This window comes from Plasmodium coatneyi, chromosome 12 (genome assembly GCF_001680005.1).
Source record: "Plasmodium coatneyi strain Hackeri chromosome 12, complete sequence".
Classification (NCBI taxonomy): domain Eukaryota; phylum Apicomplexa; class Aconoidasida; order Haemosporida; family Plasmodiidae; genus Plasmodium; species Plasmodium coatneyi.
Genome location: NC_033567.1, coordinates 3,080,983 through 3,102,591, shown reverse-complemented (window position 1 = coordinate 3,102,591; position 21,609 = coordinate 3,080,983). Strand labels below are relative to the sequence as shown.

At 43.0% G+C, this 21,609-nt stretch overlaps 3 protein-coding genes across 3 annotated transcripts; 2 read left to right on the top strand and 1 right to left on the bottom strand.

Moving 5' to 3' along the window:
- Nucleotides 1-590: 590 nt before the first annotated feature.
- Nucleotides 591-12,279, top strand: PCOAH_00043640 (Uncharacterized protein; the record flags this gene model as incomplete). The annotated part of the gene is made up of 10 exons (XM_020061148.1): nucleotides 591-5,230; nucleotides 5,340-5,620; nucleotides 5,753-5,849; nucleotides 5,999-6,187; nucleotides 6,302-6,402; nucleotides 6,587-6,628; nucleotides 7,418-7,507; nucleotides 7,641-7,954; nucleotides 8,093-12,108; nucleotides 12,225-12,279. Coding segments are annotated over 10 exons (9,825 nt in total), but the record flags the coding sequence as incomplete, so codon positions are not given.
- Nucleotides 12,280-12,926: 647 nt separating this feature from the next.
- PCOAH_00043630 (Uncharacterized protein) lies at nucleotides 12,927-17,187 on the bottom strand (the record flags this gene model as incomplete). The annotated part of the gene is made up of 4 exons (XM_020061147.1): nucleotides 12,927-13,388; nucleotides 13,497-16,637; nucleotides 16,802-16,896; nucleotides 17,013-17,187. 4 exons carry the CDS (start codon nucleotides 17,185-17,187, stop codon nucleotides 12,927-12,929), a joined length of 3,873 nt encoding a protein of 1,290 aa, XP_019916552.1.
- A 2,414-nt stretch (nucleotides 17,188-19,601) lies between these two features.
- PCOAH_00043620 (Uncharacterized protein) lies at nucleotides 19,602-21,186 on the top strand (the record flags this gene model as incomplete). Its single annotated transcript, XM_020061146.1, has 4 exons — nucleotides 19,602-19,680; nucleotides 19,831-20,013; nucleotides 20,116-20,232; nucleotides 20,276-21,186. The coding sequence occupies 4 exons, from the start codon at nucleotides 19,602-19,604 to the stop codon at nucleotides 21,184-21,186; spliced, it is 1,290 nt and encodes a 429-aa protein (XP_019916226.1).
- Between the last annotated feature and the right edge of the window lie 423 nt (nucleotides 21,187-21,609).

The following is a 21,609-nucleotide window of genomic DNA, read 5'->3' as shown; positions in this document are numbered from 1 at the left end:
TAGCGCGGCGTAGATGCGTGCATGTGCGCGTTTTACACAAACGTGGACAATTTTCCCATCCCTTGACTGTCTTTCTGCACCCGCATCTCTGCATTTAAAAATGAATCAATTGGCACGAATGAATTAAAGAGGCACGCACTTTCGGAACGGAGGGAGGCGCGTCCTTTTTATTTCCAAGTTTATTTTATTTCGTATCATTTTAGCCGCTCCGGTTAGCCATTTAACGCATTTTCTCTCTTTCACATTTTTGCCTTTCTGTCCAGTCAGGATAGGAAGGAGCGCATGCATGTCTGTATTAACGTATCCGCACACGGAATGACGCACCGTCTCTCGTTTGCGTGAGAGTGCCTCCTCAGTTGGTCGAGGGGAAAACAGCCCTTCCGGCTGACCTTCCTTCCTTCGCTTTTTTTCTTTTCCCGTTCGTCCATACGAGAACTGCTCATTCGGCACCGACTGTATGCACGGTCTATCCCCTCATCCCCGGTAGACAGAGACACAGACATTACAAAGGCTACACTCATCAGACGCACCACAAGACCCGCACACGAGGAAGACGGCTATTCGGAAGAACCTCTGTAGGACGTCCTACGATGGACAACAGGAAGTTCCTGCGAATAGGGAAGAGCGTCGTGCACGGGCGCACGGGGCCGCTGAGGGGGGACATGGGGAACGCGGCAGAGGAGCAGGAGATGGGAAAAGGCACAGCAAAAGGTGGAAATCCCGGGCGTGGGGGTGGCAAGCCAGCCGGAGAAGTACCCCAGGATGAAAGCGCACTGAACAGCCACTTCAACGCAGAGGAGGGGGAAAACAACAGTGGTGATATTTTCGAGCAGCTACTGCAGAGGGAACTAGCCAAGGGGGCGTTAGGTGGAGGGGTGGTGGGAAAGAACGCGAATAAAATGAAGGGATCCATGGTCGAGGAGAAGGACGAGGAGTTTGAAAAGGGGAAGAGCAATGTTAATAGAGCATATGACAAGAGAGAGAATACGACCAACAGCGCTAGTGCAAATGACCCAACGGGAGGAAGTAAAATAGCTAGCGCTGAAGAAGACACAGAAGATCTATCAAAGATCGACTTAACCGTACGAATAAACAGTAGTCAGGTAAAATTTCGCATGCACGGATACAACCAAGTGATTAAATGTTTCACGGGTGAAGATAATACGAAGGAAAAAATGGAGATGGTTAATCTGCTCTTTAAGGATGAGGAGAAGGTTGTTAAATACTTAGGGGACAACAATTTAATATGCCAGATAAAAGCCGCCGAAATGACAGCAGAGTATATCAACGTACTGAAGGAAATTCACTTTTACAATTTTAAGGAGATGTACCCAAATGAGGAGGAATTAATAAACTCATTTGTGAACGATGTGAAGAATAAATTATTTTCCATTTTTGGAAAAATTGAAAAAGTGTTAATTGAGAAAATTTTAACCAACGCCAAGTCTTTTGACAGTGGTTACAATATCGTGAGCAAGACAATTGAGTTTTGTTCCAGCGATAAGGTAACCGTAAATATATTAACTATTCTGTGTGAACATATGCATGGAATATATTTGAAGGCAAACAAATCCGTGTCAAATATTAAGGGGGTTAAGATCAAGGTCATTTCATCTGTTCTGCAATTGTTACACAAACTGCTTAGCAATTTTGGAGCCTCCGTCATATGTGTGAAGACGCTAAATAAGTTCTGCTTCAAATTTAACGAAATGATGGATAAAAGTGTCAAAACGAATTTTTACCTCCTCTATATTGAAATGCTCAGTCAGATAAAAAACGCAGAATTTCAAAACTGCATTTTGAACGAACTGAACAGTCAGCAGAAGAATTATATAACGAAGGAATTGCAGAAGGAGGAGTACCAAAGAGGAGCAGGGGCGAAACACTGGGTCAGTACCTACCTACTGAATCAGTGTAGCAGTGGCCAGCATAAATTTGCAGATGGAAATGATCCCCTGAATGATAACTCCTTCTCAAATAATGTAAACAATTTAATTGAAGAGGCAGACGTTTTTAGGGAGATTTGCACAAAGCAGTGGGAAAAAAGAGTCCTCGAAGGATGCATCGATAAAAACGTCAACAATAGCAACAACAATAACAACAGTAGTAGCAACTCCTTGAGCAATGAAAACTTACTACCGTGGAAAATTAAAGTGGAAGCCATCAATCTTTTATACGACAAAATGAAGGCCAAGTGTTCAATTAAGAAGACGCCATATATCAGCACCATTTTAAACATAATTAACAAGCTGCTGAAAAATGAGTCTGCTCTGCCCGTTGTGGTGTCTACGCTGAAATTACTTCACATGTTGATTGAGAAATTTGAAAAGGAGATATACACCACTGTCAAGTCCTTCTCCTTTGTTTTGTGTGCAAAGTTGAAGGATTCAAATAAACAGGTATCCAATGCGTGTATGGAATGTTTGACTAAGGCTATCTGTGTTTATAGCATCGATACTTTTATCGACGATTTGTCGAAGAATCTGAAGGATAAAAATAATAACACGAGAATGGTCACCCTGGATTTTTTGCTCAAAGTGTTTGATCATGTGGAGAGGAAGAACGTTGTATCCATCATTGAGGTTACGAAGCATTTGCTTAACGATACCGTTGCGAATATTAAGAACACTGCATGTAAGATGTACTCTCTCATTGTGACAAATTTCGGGGAGGAGGTGCACCCCTCCTTCTTCGGCTCCCTGCCTTCGAACAAGAAGAAGTCCATTTTGGCTCTCTGCGTGGGCGTAAGCGGGGGGAAGACGAAAGCGGGGGGAATCAATACAGGAGGTGGCGTAACAAACACGGGTACTGTTAGTGGGATGGGTCGGCCACCACCCCATGGTGAAGACCCAAACGGCAACAGAACAACGGCAGGTGCCGCCCAACAAGGGGATAACGTCGAATTGGTGCTACCCGAAAGCATCACCAACAATTTGAAGTCAAATAACTACCCCACCAAAATAGAAGCGATACACGAATTGACCAAATGGATCAGCTCCGAAATGAACATGGCTAATGTGCACTTAGAGAACCTGCTAAACTTTATAAAAAAAAATTGCTACGATTTTAAGGGTAAATACATCCAGTTGAATAACTCCATATATGATTTTTTCAACCAGCTGGTGGATCACCTCTACCATTTTAATATCCACCAAGGGAACAATCCCCACTTTGTTAAAGTGATGAATGTCCTCATTCCTCTTTACATGGAAAAGACGAAGGACAAAAAGGACACCGTCCTTTGCAACAACTTCCTTCAGAAGTGCTTCCAGTATTTCGACAACAACATAATTATGGACATCGTGATAAAGAACAGCGACGCGAAGAATGCTAAAAAATGCGAGGAGTGCATCAAAATTCTGCAGAAGTTATTTCTCTCCAGGGGGGCTAACTCGGCTACAAACACGGGAGGTACTACCACCGGTAATGGCTCCTCCACCCCAAGCGTTAACGTAAAGAGCCTCATCTTTTTCCTGAAAAAGTTCGTCGACTCGAAGAACACAAATTTGAAAAACTCCTCCATCCTGCTGTTGCAACTTTTGAGCAGGAACTATGGAAACAAATATGTACTGTCCCACTTGGAGGGCATCTCCGAAAACGTTCGGCAGTCGGTTAAATCGAAGGAGGACGTAGAGCGCTTTGTGCAGAGACAGGGGTTGCAATACTCCACCTCCTTAGTAAACACGGCAGATACTAACAAGTGCAGCGGCGGCAGCGTGCGTGCTGGGGAAAAGGGCAAGAAAATAGGGGGTCCCCCTATGATGCCTGATCAGCCCAGATGGGAAGAGGAACCTCAAGGGGAAAACCCCCACGTTAGCAGCCACGTTAACAGCCACGTTAACACCCATGTTAGTGGTCATCCAAGTGGCCACAACACCAAATGGGAGGAGGGCAACCAAGACGAACCCCCCTCGGGAACCCAAAACAACACCGTCGAAATAGACTACACTAATACGTACCTAAATTATAAGAGCACCAAAATGGTTGCAAAGAAAGAGGACAGTGAGGAGCAGTTCTCCAATCACATGAAAGAATCGGATGTTCAGGAAAAGTGGAAAGTGCCAAATAGGAACGACCACGTAGAGTATAACGAAGGGGAAGAAGACCAGGATGACGAGCAGGATGAGCAAGATGAAGAGGAGGAAAAAATGGTGAACATAAGTGATATGGTTAGGGAGCACGTGAAGCATATAATGAGCGAAGGAAACCACGCCAGTAATCACATCACAAAAATTATTAACGTAATAGAGAAGGTGGGTAAATACTATATTAACCCAAACAAGTTGGAGGTCCTTCTGAACAAGGAAACCATGCACAGAATTTTAAGTATCAGTAAGAGCAAGTGTGCAGAACTTTTATACGTCCTAATGTTTTCGTTAAGGGATAATGTTCACCTCTTCGTGGATACCATCCTGGATTGCATTGTGAGGATGATTGACGAGGTAGACGTTCCCACTGAACAGATAGATAAGTTACTCTCCTGCATGTGTAAGAACATAGGAATTTCCAAATATATTGGATGCATAAATGGGTTCATTATGAGCGAAAAATTGAGCAACATGCGGGAGGATGGGGGTACTTCCCTCATCCATGCTAGTGGTCAATCGAGTGGCCGTTTGGATAGCCAAACCAAGCGACCCGCAAAGAGAAACAAAATCCAAGTGCTTATCAACAATATTAATACAAACCACATTCTTCTTTTAAACGAAAACGTTATAAAGAAGAAGGTTCTGAGGTTCTACTTGGACCTCTTCCTCGATGACAGTGAACACGTTAGGCAAAAGGCTAGCATTGTGTTAGACCACATTTATGCAAAGTATAAGGGAAGCATTTTTTTAGAAATTTATGAAAAATTATCTCTTCACAAGAAGGAATGTCTTCATGATATAATAAATCAAATGAAAATATCAAAGGAAGACTTTTCCTTTTATTCCATTCTCATGTCCAACAGTTCACAAATGAAGCGCATTTCAAACAACGAAAATAATCTGAACGTCACAACTCCGACGTTGTCTAAATCGAGGAGCATTAAGAGGCTTAGCTCTATCAGCAAAAATAAAATTTTAAAAATTGAGTTTCCGCCTTATCATAAGATAAAGGTGGACACCCTCAAATGGGAGAAGCACCTGGACCAGGCACACACCAACTACCTCATGAGGGAGTTCAAGCCCTTTAGCAGTTCGGATCTGATTCTTCACATGTTCAGTGACAATGCGAATATGGTTAACAGGTGAGCAGTCATTTACGTTGTTATTCATATGGTGGCTTTTTATCCTAGTTTGTGTTGCCATCTTTACAACCACTTCATCCACCGCGTACACACACCTACACCCCCGCAGGAGCATCCTCTTTTTTAAGGACTACCTGAGCAACAGCTCCAACCAGTCGACGTTCTTCTCCAAGTCGGGTTTCCTCGACCTGCTCCTCAAGTGGATCTTCTACACACTGAACGGCCACCAGAACAATAATGAGCTGCTCTGCGCGTGCATAAATTTACTGAGGATAATTCTAAAAACGATTGAAGATAATTATGTGTACCTGAATGAGCAGGAGTTGGTCATTTTGGTCAACTTCATTTGGGACCGCATGAACAATGGGGCGACCTCCTCGGAGATACGAAGTGAGTGCCTTCCCGCGTGGGAGTGACAGCATGTTTGCGTCTGTGTCCCTGTGTGTATGCTCCTGTGTGTGCACGCCTACATGGTTGGGACACGTGTGTAATTTTCACCACTACACCGTTCATTCCTTTTAGAAAAACTGAAGGAGATCCTCCTCTGTCTGTGCTACATCTCGGACCACAAGCTTTACTTTTCCCTCCTGTTGAAGAACCTTTCGTCGTGCAACCAAAAGTGAGTTGTGATGGGTTAACAGAACTCACCCCCCATGTGTGCTCTTACATTGGAAGATCACATCTGCGTGTTTACCTGTATGGTCATTATATCACTTTATTTTATTTTATTTTATTTTATTATTTTATTTTTTTTTTCCTTTTCCCCAGGCGTATATGCGACTCGCTGGACATAATTTTGAAGCTGATCATTCTATACAAGGAGAAGTGCCTGCATCTGGAGAAGGACGTGATGAAGATTCTGCAGGTCTTCACAATTCACAGCAAAAACAAGAACGTTACCATGTACTGCCTGAAGATTTTTGCGAACATCCAGTCCTTCTGCGCCAACTTTTACAAGTGAGTGCGTTGCGTTGGAGTGGTGTCGTTTTGTTTACCTCCTTTGTGTGTCTCACTCGGACCTACCGGATGCGCATCTAGACCAGTCACTAACACCCCGTGATACCCCCTCAGGTGCATTGACAACGACGATATCTCGACCTACCTAAAAAGGAAAGTTGATGAATTTGTTGAGAATTGCCCAGATTATAAAATTTCCCCGAAGGACACGGAGGGTAAGTCGGAGCGGTGTAGTGGACGGCCACCTGATCGAATTGGAAGCAACCAGTTTACCCATTGAAGGAACTGCTCCTCTGGGGAGACAAACTCCTCTTCACCCCACCACCACCACTACCATTATTAGTCTCCCCGTATTTGTAACCATTCCTCCATTCCGCGTTTTCACCCTCCCCCCGTTAGACGACGAAAATAACAGCTCCTACCAAAGCGACGACTCCGAAGGTACGAAAAAAAAGACAAACAAAATAAACGAAACGAATAAGCGAAACGAATATTCGAAACAAAAGAAAGCACATCGATGCATGTGCCCTCATGCCTAAACTTACATGAACGTGTGCACAGCCTAGTAGTTACTACGTTACCGTGTTACTATGTTACTACGTTACTATGCATCGTGTAAGTGTCTCATAAAAGAATACGCAACACAGCAGTGGTTATAATAAAGGGAGAAAAACAAAAGGGGTCCATGTTGAGCAGACCCGTTCACCAGTACGTTGTATGCATCCAGGCAGATATGCACCGGGAGGACTGTCTCCCCGAGGCGATATGCACTACCCAGGAGCACATCCACACGTGCACGCCTATTTATTGATATATATAAAAATATATTAATTTTTTTTTTTTTTTTTTTTTTTTTTTTGTTTCTACCATGAAGAGTCTTAACCAACTCTTCATTTGAATTTTATTCTCCACCGTGTGTCATGTGCATTAATCCCACACCTGTGCATTCGCTTAACGTGTACAATATGTTCCATGCTTTCTTATCATGCCATGTGCCTTTTCTTTTTTTCTTCACTCCCATTATTACAACCACTGCTGTATGTGTAACGCTTAAATTTTTCGCCATTTTTTTTTTTTTTTTTAATTAAAATTGCACTGATTTTTTAATCTCTGTCTGAATGTTTGGCTATTTTTATACACCCCCTCTGCATGAATTGCGTCCTTGCCTTTTGTTCTGTTTATTAGTTTATCGTGCTTGCCCCTTCCATACACTGCACGTATAATTTTCAGGCATCCCCAAAGAGAAGGGAAACCACGAACTGACGGCCTACCTGAAGAACAACGCAAGTCAGAGGAACTCCATAAGGAAGGAAGTGGAAGGTGAGTTGGGTCAGTCTCCACGCGTCCAAGGGGTTGATGATCCGAAATGTGTGTATTTTGTCTGTCCCGCTTGCCTAACACGTGCTTATTAATCTCCGCGTCACTCAATCATCACGCACCCCCAAAACTATAGGACACGTGAATGAGTTCCGCAAAAGCGTCGAGGAAGTGCTAGAGGTAAAAAAAAAAATCGAAGAGATCGAAATGGACCGGACAAATGAAGACTACATGAACGACCAAATATCCTACGTGAGCATCTCCAACAATTTAAAGTTTGCCATTGAGGGAAATAGCTACTCAAGGAACAAGGAAATTTTTCACATTTTGGAGTCTAAAAATAATGAGAAGGTGGAGGGATCAAACAGCTATGAGAATTCTCTGGTGTATTTTCGCTTCGTGTACTTGGCTTCTTTTCTTTACTCCAATGATGTGGAAACCATTTCGAAGGTGAGTGGCTATCTATCTGCCACCACTTGGGGAATTCCGTTCATTCCGTCTACGCATCGTTCATATGTAGCAGCGATTTAATGCTGTCCAAGTGCACAGGACCTTCACTTCGTGTGGCCATTTGCCCTCTCCTTGCAGGTGTGCAAGCTCATAGTGGACAATATCGTGCAGGTCGGGAAGAAGAGCAAAAACGGCAATTTCATCCTGAAAGAAAACGGGAACTACATTTTTAAAAACTTCAATTTGTTTGTCACCCTAATCAAGGGAGCGAACTACTCGCTCAGGTTTCTATTCCAGAAAGGTTTTGCCAAGGATGTAAATGCATCTTTCGTTCATTTTAACGCGATCCTCAGTAATGTACTCTTGGTGGATATTTTAATGAAGAAGAAAAGTTGCATCGCAAGACTGTCCTTTAATCATTTCTCCTTTTTTTTTATAAACACAATAGTCTGTTTGAGTATATATACCAAGGTTATTCACACGAACAAGTACATTTATTTTTTTAAAAATGGGTCCATTGCTAGGAGTCTCGTTACAAGCATTCTTAACAACCTATTAGGAAGAGAGTTTCTCACAAGCCACTCCAAGTTGCTTGAATACGTTTGTAACGTGTCCCTAAATTTAGGGTTCGACATTATGAAAAATAAAAAGATCCTTTTAGACGATCTGAGCGATACGAGCGAATTCTACATCTACACAAATACGTACATCAAAATTCTGAACAAAATTTATAAAAAAATTATGAACAAAATATGTGAGGAAGATCAGAAAGACAATCCTTTCGTGTATAGGATTCTCCACCTTTTGTTTTTAAACTTAAACAGGTATGACATTTACTTGGGTAGGATGCAGGGTGATCGGAACAGGAAGAGGAAAATGGAGGGAGAAAAGAATGAACTACCAATCGGGGGAAGTGTAAACTCGGGGTCCTTTTACAGTAAGAAGATATGCAACAGTGAGAGGCTCAGCGAGGATGCAACTGGTGGGGGTGGTGATGGCGTCATCCCCCCGGGGGAGAACTCAGACCATTCCATTTTTGACTGTCGTGCTATTTATTATGAGAACTTGGGTGCAATACACTCTGGTGGGAATAGCATCACCGGGGATGGCAACGGTGCGTTAACTACTGGCAACGGTGCGTTAACTACTGGCAACGGTGCATTAACTACTGGCAGCGGTGCAGTGACTACCGGCAGCGGTGCAGTGACTACCGGCAGCGGTGCAGTGACTACCGGCAGCGGTGCAGTGACTAGTGGTAGTGGTGGAGTTGCTTCGACCTGCCCCGTCGGGAAGAGTGACACCGTGAGTTGTGGTAACGCGATCAGGGGAAGTCTTGCAACTGGCAGGGCGAGCAACGCCGGAAGGGGCAGCATCCCCCCGAGGGCGAGCAACACGCAGCTTCGATTGAACAATGCACACCTTCGACTGAGCAATACACAGTTCCGATCGAGCAACACACAGCTGCGTTTGAGCGGTACCAGCAAAACGGCGAGCGTCACCCAGGAGGTGGAGAATGAACCCAGTGTGGACGCACCGAAGCAACCATGCAACAACATAAAAGAGACCCCCTACTCAAGGGAAGAAGAAAACAAAGTAAACGCAAGCAGAATGGAATTCATGAACAAGTACCTTTTTTTCATTCAACTTATCTTCTACGGGATCAAAAAAAACAATCCACTAATTTTACTAGCCTATATAAATCACGAAATAAAGAAAAGCTACTCATTGAACCTACCCTTCTATTATGAAAAAATGGAACTTCTGTTAAATAAAGACGTGAGGAATTGCGTACCAACGATCAGCGTAAACACATCAGTGGAATTCTATGGGTTGGATTTTTCCTTCGAGAAGTTTTTAAATGATCATGAGAATTTGCAAAAATTAGAAGAACCCATTTTTAATTCCTACAAAAATGTATTCAGCCAGTATTCAAATTTCGACTCGGAAATTATTTACAACAATTTCGATCTGTCTATCGATGACGCAGTTCATAAGAAAAGAGAGTTCCTCGAATCGCTGAAAATGATGAACGTGAACGAAGTAGCTTTCAGCTCAAATAAATATGAGCATTTGAAGGCAGCTATTTTGGAGTACATAAACGAGTTGGAGAACACGGAGGTGCTGGACGATATTCAGAACGTGGACCTTGTGTCGGATTATAACTTTCTTTGCACCATGTATAGGATCCCGAAGGAAGTGGAGAAGCAGGTCCCAGCTGGGGGGGACCATCCAAAGGGGGACTATTCAAAGGACCAACCTGTAGGGGACCCCCTGGAAGAAAACAACTGCTCAGACAAACGGAACGACACGAATGTGATCCACGGAGAAGATCAAAAGGTGCCCAATTTGGTGAACGGGGCGAAGAATGTAGGAGAGCAGAAGGATGAAGACAACCCGGGGAAACCCAATCAAACGGAAGAGGAAGACAAACCCCCCCTTGGGAACGACCACACAGATGGAAGTAGCACCCAAAATAACTTTCCCGATAAGGAAAAGAAAGACGTGACATTTATTAGTCGCAGTATTTATCTACGAAACGACACCGTTGAAAATATTGACCTGAATGAATTGCGCTTCAAATATGATTCTACCCTGAGGGAGTTGCCCCCTGGTATGGCTGAGAAGGGAAATTACGGATTCGGTGTGAAGGACAATAAAGTGAGTGAAGCGAATCAGATGGGTGCCAACTCAGGGGTGGTCACAAAAGAAGGAATGGAAAGTCACTCTGGGGAAAAGAAACACCACACTAGTGCTGCGTACAGTACTGTGTACGATATGAAGAACCCCCTAAATATTTTTAACAGTAGCAAATTTGAAACACATAAAAGAGGGGGAGGAAACCCAAATGAGGATCCCCTGCAGATACACACAGATCATCAGAGAAGGGGGAGCCAAGCTAAGCAAAGCCACTTTTACTCAGATCCCAGCAAATATCAACCGGAGCAGAAACACACAAATAATAATCCTCACAGTGGTCATAAAAATATACACAATGAGGCGGACGCACAAGGGAATAAAACAAACTATCGCATTAGCATCTGCGCAGCGGAAGGGGACAGTAAAGGAAAACATATCGATGGGGAAGGAAGCCTTCCTATAGAAAGGACGTCCATGCGTGGGGAATCAAGCGAATTAGCGGCAGGGCAAGGCTACCCCCCTGGACCATCCGTTCAGACCGTACAGCATGGTCGAAATGGGAACACCGCAGAGGTGGTGAATAAGACACAAATTGCAACTAACGAGTTTAAGAAGGAAAGATCCAGTGCTGACCTGAGGGGGAAACCCAGCGGGGGGAGCATCCTAAGAAGTAACACCCCACAGTACACTGATAATACGTCACGAACTCCCCAAGCGGATAATACAATTCCTGCAGAGGAGAAACCCCATTGTGTGCTCAAGAGGGGCAAGTCGAACGACGGGAAATACAAGTGGTCTGATTATGGAGGATCCAGTGTGATGAGTGGAGACAGGAAAAACGGGTCTTCTTCCTGTGCGGCAGCTACCAAGGGAGGAGACCACGAGAGACCCCTTACAAAATCAAAAACGAATGTAAAGTATTTGATAAACCAGTACGAAAGTAAGAGGGATATTGTAGGTGCATCATCTCACAGTGTTAAAACTGCGTTGATTTCTTCTAGGAGCAAAAATGCAGAAGCCCTAAACGTCGGTAGTAACGGAAGTAGTACCTTCAACAGTGGATCAAATCATCACTACAGAAGCAGAACGAAACGAGTGGATAATTCACTTAGTAATACTAAACTACCCTCTTTTCAAGTCGATAAAAAAAAAAAATACCTCTACGAACGGAGCATGAGCTCATCATTTGAAGTTAAGACAAAAGGAGGGGATGCACAAAACGCCGCTAACAGCATGAGGCAAAATACCATCATAAGACATTCTGACGTGGGTAAAAATTTATTGAATACGCCCCTACTCAATAAGGGAGAGAAAAGTAGTTTTCCTCACGCAAGTCACAGCAACAGTGTGAGCAGCAGAAACGAGGCCACTACCAATGTCAGTGCCAATTCGAAGAACTACGTCACGCCGCCGAGTCATTCCATGAAGAGAAAAAATAACATTGGTATTTCAATTCCATTAAAAAAAAGTATATTAAGAATGCTCCTTTTGTTTGTTCTGCGCGAGACGCGCGAAGGGTGTGTGTGTGTCTGGGCACGTCTGTCAGAACAGTTGTGCGTTTGCGTCTACGTGTGGTTTTGCGCATAGGCTTGTTTTATATGCTTGCTTCTTTTTTCCCCCCTCTTCCCTGCAGAAAACCTGAACAAGTAAACCCCATCTGGTGGGTCACCCTGTGGATGCAACGAAGAAGTACTTTACCAACGAAAATCAATTTTTAAAATTCTACGACGTGAAAAAAAAAAAAAAAAAAAAGGGCAAACTGTTGCCCGCCAAAATGGTTTGCTGTCAAGCGAACGAATGCGCATTGTTATGTCCATTTGGGTATTATTTTATTTTTTCCCATTTGCTTCTCGACTTGTCTTTTTAAAAAGTTAAACTGCTAATAATTTTCGAATTAATTTTTTTTTTTTTGTTCACATAAAAAAAGTTAATTGTTTTTGACACGGATGGACAGGTGAAATAGGGGACAGTGTAGAGAGAAGGCCTCCCAGACGGGCGGCTCTCAAACGCGTATTCAAATTATCGCAAACGGGGGAATATGCCCCGCGCGTTTTAAAATAAGGAAAATTGACAGATAGGGCGGAAATTAAATAAATGGACTGGTGAAATGATGGTGGGGTAATTTTACCCCTGGGGACGGCGGACGCAGTGCGTACTGGGCACTTCAACTTGGGATAGTCCACAACATTGGGGCATCTGCGTGCGCCCTAATATCGCTTCCTCGGCATTGGTCTACATGTTCACATGTGTGTATAATTTATTTATTTTCACTGGGGCACATTTTCTGACGTGTGACTTATTGCACTTTCCCGGTCAGCCCCCTATTTGGGGGATGTTAAAATTTGTAGAAGTAGGAATCAAAGGGGAGAGGCTGCTCGCTGGCGAGCACGTCTGAGAGCCAAGAGTCGTTCAGCAGGGGTGTGTTCAAACTGAAGGAGGGGAAAGTTACCTTCGACTTGAAAATCTTTATGCACAGATAATTGTTCCTCTGATTTATTTGTATGCTTTCCGTATTGTGGAAGTTAAAATATGTGAGGTGCCCATTTTCAATTAAAAAAATGATATTTAGGAATATGTTTCTGTTCATTTTTTTGAGATCCTCTAATTGCAGGTCGTGCATGTGAAGCACTTCTTTGATGTCCCTTTCTACCACTTGGACGTCAAACTCTTCGCTGCAGAGACGCACGTTTATTCCCTGGTCATCTCTCAGGGTGGAAATGGTCTCCTCCGAGTATTTGCTATCGATGCTGTCTTGTATAATGTATAGGTAGTAGCCCCACAGGGGGTGGCTCTTCCACTGCAGGGGGGGAAAGCGGGGTGATGTGCACACAGGTAAACACATACACTTCAATGCATACACACACATAACGTAGCTTCATGACAGCACTGAGGACGCTTTTCCCACCTGTACGTTGTAAGGCAGCTGGTAGTTCTGGCCAACCCTGCTGAGCGCGTGACTCCGCTGCCTTCCCTTCAGAAAAATAGAACCATACACGTGCACCTCGTACACCCAGTAAAAGGTAAAAACTTGGGCCTCCAATTCGAACTTGCGTGAGGGGTACTTGCACCGCAAAGTGCTTTGCAAGTTGTACAAAGAGTGGATGTCCTCTTGTAAAGTGGACGCAGATATATCATTACTTAACACAATTCCAAAAATAAAAATTTTTGAAAAATCCGCTTTACGGACTTCTATCTCGCTTAAAGTTATGGCGTCGCTAATTTTGTTTCTGTATTTGAAGGCGTACTTAATTTTTTGGTTTACACATTCCATTTCCTTGCCCTTCAGAACATGTAAGGTTATTTCTCGGACCTTCTTTTCCTCCTCCGTGGGGGCGTTTTGGTTGGCATTGATCAGGACAAATATGCACGTGAGGACATCATTCGGTTCGATTTTCCTTACTGTGCGTTCATTAACGATGATGTTGTTTTCGTTTTTCTGCGCCGTGTACAGGCGGTCCTCCTCGACGGAGTGCTCCTGCTTGTTGGGGGGGGTCTCCGTGGGGGCGGACACTACATCGTTTGTTACGTCATTCGTTACGTCGTTCGTTACGTCATTTGGAAGGACGGAGTTGACCGTGGGTGCTTCTCCAAGTGCTGCCTCTCCGGCGGATGCCCCCCCTGTGGATGACTCTATCACAATTATCTCCTCCTCCCTGGAGTTTAGAATACTGTTTAGGGAGCTCCTGAAAAAGTTGTTGCACATCTTATCTACGGTGTGCTGCCTGAACTGGCCGCTCTGTTCCTTCATTTGGAATTCGCGCTTCCTCCTTTTTATGTACCCCACGAGCATGTTCAGGTAGGACGGCTTGAACAGGGGAATGTGAATAAAAGGCTCATACTTCTTCACGTAGTTATTTACATAGAAGGTGAAAATGAGCGAAATGTACGTATCGAAAAAGGGCGCGCTGAAGAGCACATTTTGGAAGAGGTTATTCTTTTCGTAGGAATCTAAAATGAAGAAAAGTCTCCTTTCTCTAATTAAATTTTTCGTGTAATTATCATTGAGGTCTGCCAGTTCATTCAGCACTTTATGCATTTCCTTGTCGTCAATTATAGTGTAAACTTTCTTCACGTGTGTAGATCTTTTGGTCATGTTGAGTGTGTTCGTGGAGTCATACAGGAAATAGTGCGACTCCCTGTATGGGTTACTCACACCACTGCTGTTATTGGGAGAGTCATCCCTGTTAGTGCCTTCACCCCATTGAGTAACCCTGCCTTCTTCGTCGTTGTTCCCCTCGTAGACAACAAGGGCACCCTTATTATCGTACGTGGGTTTGTTATAAGTCAGTTGTAGGAGGTCGTTGTTGTCAAAGGAGAAGGTAGACTGCTCAGAGTTTATATAGACCTTCCCCTTAACGATCAGAAACTTATGTATTGGGATCATGTTTTGCAGGAATTTATACACATGGGAAAAATTAGCCTTAATGTTATTTTCAAATTTTTTGAAATTTTCGTAAAATTTATTTTCCGTTATGTTTAGAAAGTGCAGACATTTATTCTTCCTTTCGTCGTACTCCACGGAGAGATAAAAATTTTTGATAAGTTCATGCAGACTCATCAGGTGGAGTGCCTTCATCAGGAGGAAGAAATTGTGTGGCAGCATATTCCCCTGTATGATCAAACTCTTGTAGTCGAAATTGCGGTTTATGTCTTTATGCACGTTGTCATGAAAGCTTATCGTATTTTTGTACATTTTTGCGAAAAAAAATAAAAAGTTACTTATTATGTAGTAAATTTTTAATTTTTCCTTTTTTTTGCTTATGTGTTTGAGGACACAACGGTAGAAATTCTTGACGTCATTCCTACATATTTCAACTGCATTCACGTCGTAGTTGTAATTATTTGGCAGGTTTATTTCTTTCATGAAGTCCCCCTTTATTTCGTTGTAGATATACTCATCGGATGCCACTCTCTTGTTCAGCATGTGAAAAATTTTCGCATTCTTCCTAAGGTCTTGTGGATTGGGGTTCCTTCTTTCATTTTCACGCTGATTATTATTCTTATATTGTTTTTCTCCTGTGTCAGTTCTGTCGGCGTCTCCCCTCTGACCAAGCGCCCTGTCTTCACTCCTTATGTTCAAATAATTGCAAATGTCTCCATTTTCGTACAACACCAACTCCAGTTGTTGTTCCTCCCGCGCGGTGGTTTCCTCCTGAATCTCCACTTTTTTCTTCTTTTTAACTTTCTTTTTCTTCCTGTCGTCGTCGTCTTCTTTCTTTTTTTTTTTTTTCTTCTTCGAGTTGTCTCTACTGCTGCTGAGCTGATTGGACGTGTCTTCGTTCGCTTCCTCCCCCTTCACCAGCGCGCCCATGTGTGCACACGCGCTACTCTCCTCGTCTGAATCATCTCTCATTTTTCTCTTCTTTGTCTTTTTCTTCTTCGTCGTGTGGTCCTCCTTGATCAGTACAACGCTGCTGGTGGAGGCCTCTCCACCGCCTTCTACGTCACCCACCCGTGGGGTCTGCCCCTGTGGGTCTTTTTTCCCCACAAGCTCCGTTCCCCGGATGGGTAACACCTTTTCGAGTTTCTTTTTCTTATTAGCGAGGGAAATTTCCCCCTTGGTGAGGGGTACAAAAGAGGTATTTTTCAGATAATCATAATGCTCCTTCTTTTTCTTGTAGAATTCATTTTTTTGCATTTCCTCGTAAAACAAGTCCATATATTTTATATTATTTTCTTTCAAAAAGGTTAGGAAGCCATCCGAAAATTTTGTCAGTTTTACATACGTTGGGGTGAAGAGTCCACAAAAGTCACTGGTCATGATGAGCGCCTGGTGTTTCATAACTTTGGAGTCATGCAGCTGAACAATACAATCACTAAGGCTTTTGAAAAGCTCATACTCACTGCTATCCTTTATATCTCTTTTGTGTAAATTTCTGGATGGCTTGTCTAATATTTGCCCATCCTTGTCGTTGAAGCTCATGAAGTAGTACATGCACTCTTTGAAAAGGCACACGATTCTTCTGTTCAGTGTGTCTTCATTTTTCCCAAGGTTTTTCTCTTCCTGTTTTTCCACTTCGAGTAGGTACCTCTCCTCGGCAGACTCCTATACGTATAGGGGGGTTAACGGGGAAAGTGACTCTTAATCGTTTTCGCCGTGTAGAGGGAAGGGTTGTGGGGTTGGGAAGGGTTGTGTGAGGAATCTCCCCCCAAGGGCGCACCACGCAAAAGCGTCTCACAAAATGATCACTCTGTAAATGCATTTATCACCTCGCCGTAGCCGCCATTCAGAGGGCTCACATGGTTCAGTTTGTACCCCTTCGCCTGGAAAGCGCTACTGAAGTAGTCGAAGTCGGCATTTTGCGCTGAGAGGGGGGGGTGAGAAAAGCGGGTTTTATCCAATTTAGCGAAGCAGCACGCAATTACGTGTCAATGTTGGGGTTATCCCTGGGTGAGGATTATACAAACGCACACAATATACGACAGGCACGATGTCCACTCGTAACTATACCGAAGTGTGTGCTCTCGGGGTAGACAAACGAGTGCGGGTTCCTCAAGCTATATTTAAAAAACTTGTTCCACTGGCTATTCGAATCGTACTGTATTTTTATTTTCTCTATCAGCAAAGTGTGCGTGATGTCGTCGTAATCCACCATAGTTCGGCGCCGTCGTTACGAAAGAGGGGAAGCATGAATCAGACAGACGGAACAAGAACGACGGAATGGTGGAAGAGGGAAACGCGCCCTTATGCATTCCTCCAGACAAAACATAGATGCATCTTCTTCGCCACTTTAAAAGTTGTGCCAAATGGGTGAGGAGAAAAAAACTACCACGATGGACAATTTTTTTTCCCTTTTTATTCTCTATAAATTTAAGAAGCAGTTTGACAGATTGGGGGAAAGTTCAGCGGTGCGCGCAGAGTAAGTGTCGAATAGGTCTTTGCTCCACGCGAATAAGTGCATACGTAAGCAAATACACACATATGGGCTCATATGTACGCTCCATGCATGTGCCAGCAAAATGTCAAAGAGATATACACGCGACCAGCGACAAGGCCTTAAGTAGATGGGATAGTAAAGAATACTTTGAAAAATCATCAGGAGAAAAAAAAAAAAAAAAAAAAAAAAATTTCTGCACAAAATTCACCTAAATATTACGCAATTACACTCTCGAATCGTAGCACAACGCAGCGGAAAAATGTGTTTATGAGTAACACACTGAAAAATGAGTTTCCCATTTGTTCACAAAGGTGTGTTATAATTTTTTCCCCTAAGTTATACTCCTCGTCGGTTCGTGTTATTTGCCCAGTTCGATTCCCGGTTTCTACAGGGTTTTTTTTACCCGCTCGTTTGCCGCTTTGCTGCTTCACCACTTTTTTTTTTTTTTTTTTTTTTTTTTTTTTCCTTCTTGTCTCATCAGTACTGTACTCGCAGCCAAACGGTCGTCCTCGTTTTTCTCGACGCTTTCGATGAGTGTTATTTTTTTTTTATTTAATTATCCACATCGCAATTTAACACCCCAATTGTGAAAAGGCATCCTTTTGAAAAGGGAAAAGATGAGAATCGAGTGAACAATCCAAAGGTTCACTTTGGAAAAAGGTGTAATGAAGGAAGTGGGAGGAGGTGTGCCTTAAAATGTCTGCTGAGAAAAATCTGTGCAGCCCACAAGGGAAGGCGATATGGACTTTGTCCAGGTGTGCGCATAAATTCGCAGAAAGAATGGGTCATAACAATTGGGGAGAGCAAAAATGAAAGCGGTCTCTTTGGTGTGTAGAAGCAGACTCCCAAATTAACGTCACCAGAACGAATCGTACCCACTGTGAAAACTGAGAGAGGGGGAGAAATTAAGGAAGTTGTCGCCCTATTCTATGACGCAAAAGGGTTGCCTCAGAAGGGACATACACTGCGCAGCATTTGACAACCCTATCATACGTAAGGAAAAAATGAGGCACGTAAAGGAATTTTCCTCAATTTTTGTTCTCCATCTGGCATTGCCCATTTAGCCCCATGTGAGGTGGAGCATCACTGGATGTATATCCCATTTAAAGGTGTTAAAGGGAGAAACGTGCCAGAAGGAGAAATTCCTGTATATGTAGGAACAACTCCCCTTTTGGGAGCAACGCTTTTTTGGTGTCCTTACGTTGCTTGTTTTCCTCACATATTTAATCCGTTTCCATTTGGTGATTTTTTTTTTCCCCACAGAGGACAAATTTCTGCTTGATTTGTCCCACCACAGTTGTTCATTTATTTAAAAAAAAAAAAAAAAAAAAGCATTGTTGGAAAAGCGCTGGAGTTACTTCCTCTGTAAAAAAGGGAAAATAATTCCTTTTATGAGAATTTAAAGAATTGCAAACGAAGTGTCATTTTGCTGCGCAAGCCACATTTTAAATGTTTTTTTTTTCCCCCTTTTTTTTTCAAATTCGTTGAAATTTTGTAGCAAATGTTTGTCTTCTGCTTTGTGGCAGTTGTAGACAATATAAAAATTTTTAAATATGCCCACATGAGGGGAAAAAAAAAAAAATTGTAAATTTGTAAGAAGAAGGTTAACCTTTGCTTGTTACACGCATTCGTTGATTATAAGTCTTACCAGCTTTCTATTTATTTGAGGAGGAACATTCCTTTTTCGTCTTTACCGCTTTATTCTGCTTTTTTTTTTTTTTTTTTTTTTTTTGTCTGTGTGTGCGCCGTGGAGTACAGTTGTTTCTTGCCAGGCAAAGCGGCACAATACAATAGTTACCCGTTTGCTCGCATAGCACCACGTAAAGGAACAGCATCCCTTTCTGTGAAACGCAAGTGGTACATGATTCTTCGGGGGACATATTCCTCGAGTGGTTCATTCAGTTGTCATGCCAAGAAGGACGTTTTTGCTTTTTCACCAGCTTTGCTCTCTTTACGGTTTACCTTTTTTTTTTCCTTCCCCCATGTTACGTGTAATTATACAAACTTTAATTGATACTGGGGAGAAGGGCAAGCTGGTCCCTGCTAAAGCGATCACATACAATAACAGCTAATCACAGGTTGCTACAACCCACGGAGGGGGGTCTCCCTTCCTGTTCTCCCCCCCTGTTACGATGGAGTACACACCAAATGAAGAAAAGACCACAGACTACATAGGCATTATAACAAATTTATTTAATTACTTCTCACTGGGTACTTTTACGTCATTTGTTCATTTGGAGGGTCACATCGTCCCAGGATATCGTCGTCAAATTAGACGCCAGGGGGGTTTATGGAGCCTTCCTCACCCACCACTACCTATCTCATATCGTCTTTTTTTTCTTCTTTTTCGCTCAATCAAAGGTATCGATGATAAGGTAACTCCCCAAGGGAACACACCCGATGTGCAAAGAGCTGGCAGAGCAACCCCTCACCCACGAAACAGCATACAACAAGTAGTTTACAATTTGAAGTTGAAGAGGTCATCCAACTTGAAGATCTCCACTCGGTTTGGCTTGGACGCCCCGGTGATGCAAAACAAAAAGGGTACGTTCATGTGTGCAATTAAATCACATTGTCTAGTTGGTGTTTACATTTCACTTTATTCATTCGTATTTAAACCCATTTGTTATCCATTACGCACCGCAGGATTTGACAAAGAACGCCGAGAAGAAGACAACGCCTCGACTAACGTGCACCCCAAGAAAAGCGAAGGGGAAACAAACACAAGAGATAGCTCGGCAGAAAATTGCCTGAACGGATCAGGTGAAAGAAGGAAAAAAAAAAAAAAAAAAAAAAAACAATGCAGAAAATAGGGATAACCAGTACACTTCCAGTTTTGATCTTTCCGGGGGGGAGTTCTTTCAGCTGAAGGAACAGAGTGGAGACGAAGGGGGGGAAGAGTCCAAGGTGGAGAAAAGTAAAGAAAAGCGGAAGAAAAAGAAGGAAAAGGGCAAGGAAAAGTCGAAGAAGAAGAAAAAGAAAAGTAAGAGAGAGGAGGAAGAGGAAAACACGAAGGAGAAGATCGCCGCAGAAAACGGTGACGAGTCTAAATTGGATCGGGGGATGGAGGAGACAAAACGAAACGGTGGATGTGACAAAACGGGCGAGGGTGATGAACCCCACAGGGAAGAGGAAACAGTTAACTTCGGAGAAAACGGAACGGGAGGGGTGTGTGTGGAGGAAGAAATGAAGAAAACGAAGACAATGAAAAAGGTGAAGAAGATGAAGAAGAAAAAGACGAGACGGGAAGAGATGAAGGTAAACGAAACGAGCTCCACCGAAAATGACTCCGCTGAAAATGCCTCAGCCCAAATGCAACCGGCAAGGCGTACGAACGAACAGAGGAATCCACCAAACACAAGAAAAGGAAACCATAACCATGTTCGCAAGAAGAAGAGCACTACACTAAGTAGCAGCTTTGTTCAACCGCCTTGTAGAAGTAACTCGGATGAGGCAAACTTCCTACACGTCGTTGACGAAGCCGATTCACAAAGAAAAGATTTCGTAAAGGCGCAAGATGAGCTAGCCATAAATTACATTTCGGACAGCAAGAAGAGTTATATAAGCATACGGAGCAGAAATAGGGATAAGGATAATGTGATACAATTACCCAAGTTGAATTTGTCAACGCGGGGGGGTCGGTCTTCATCGGGTGAGGAGAATGAGACGACAGACGGGGAGGACGTGCTCATTCCATTAGCGGAGCTGCATCAGTGAAAGCTAATAATTTGAGGAAAATTACACCTCTGTTGTGTGTGCAGGAAAAAAGCCTGAGGTTGCTTCAAAAAGTACAGAACGCGCATTTCAAACATGAGGGTACCACAAACAAATGTCGTTTTATTTTAAATTTTAAGTTTTTTTTTTTTTTTTTTGTCCGTATAAAAATTAAGAAGCATAACTTTCTGTGCAATTATTTTATTTTATTTTTTTGTGGAAAATAAGCCACACAGTGGGCACAACTTGATGAAATTTTCCTTCCACCTTAATAAATGTTCCCGTGGTACATGTAACAAGTGCACATGGGGGGGGAGCGACATAAATAAGGATGCCCCTTTTGGGAAGGTATGCATATATGAGGGGGCCAAAAAAAAAGTTAGGTTGAGGAGTACCTTAAAGAGACGATGTTCCAACTTTTTTCCA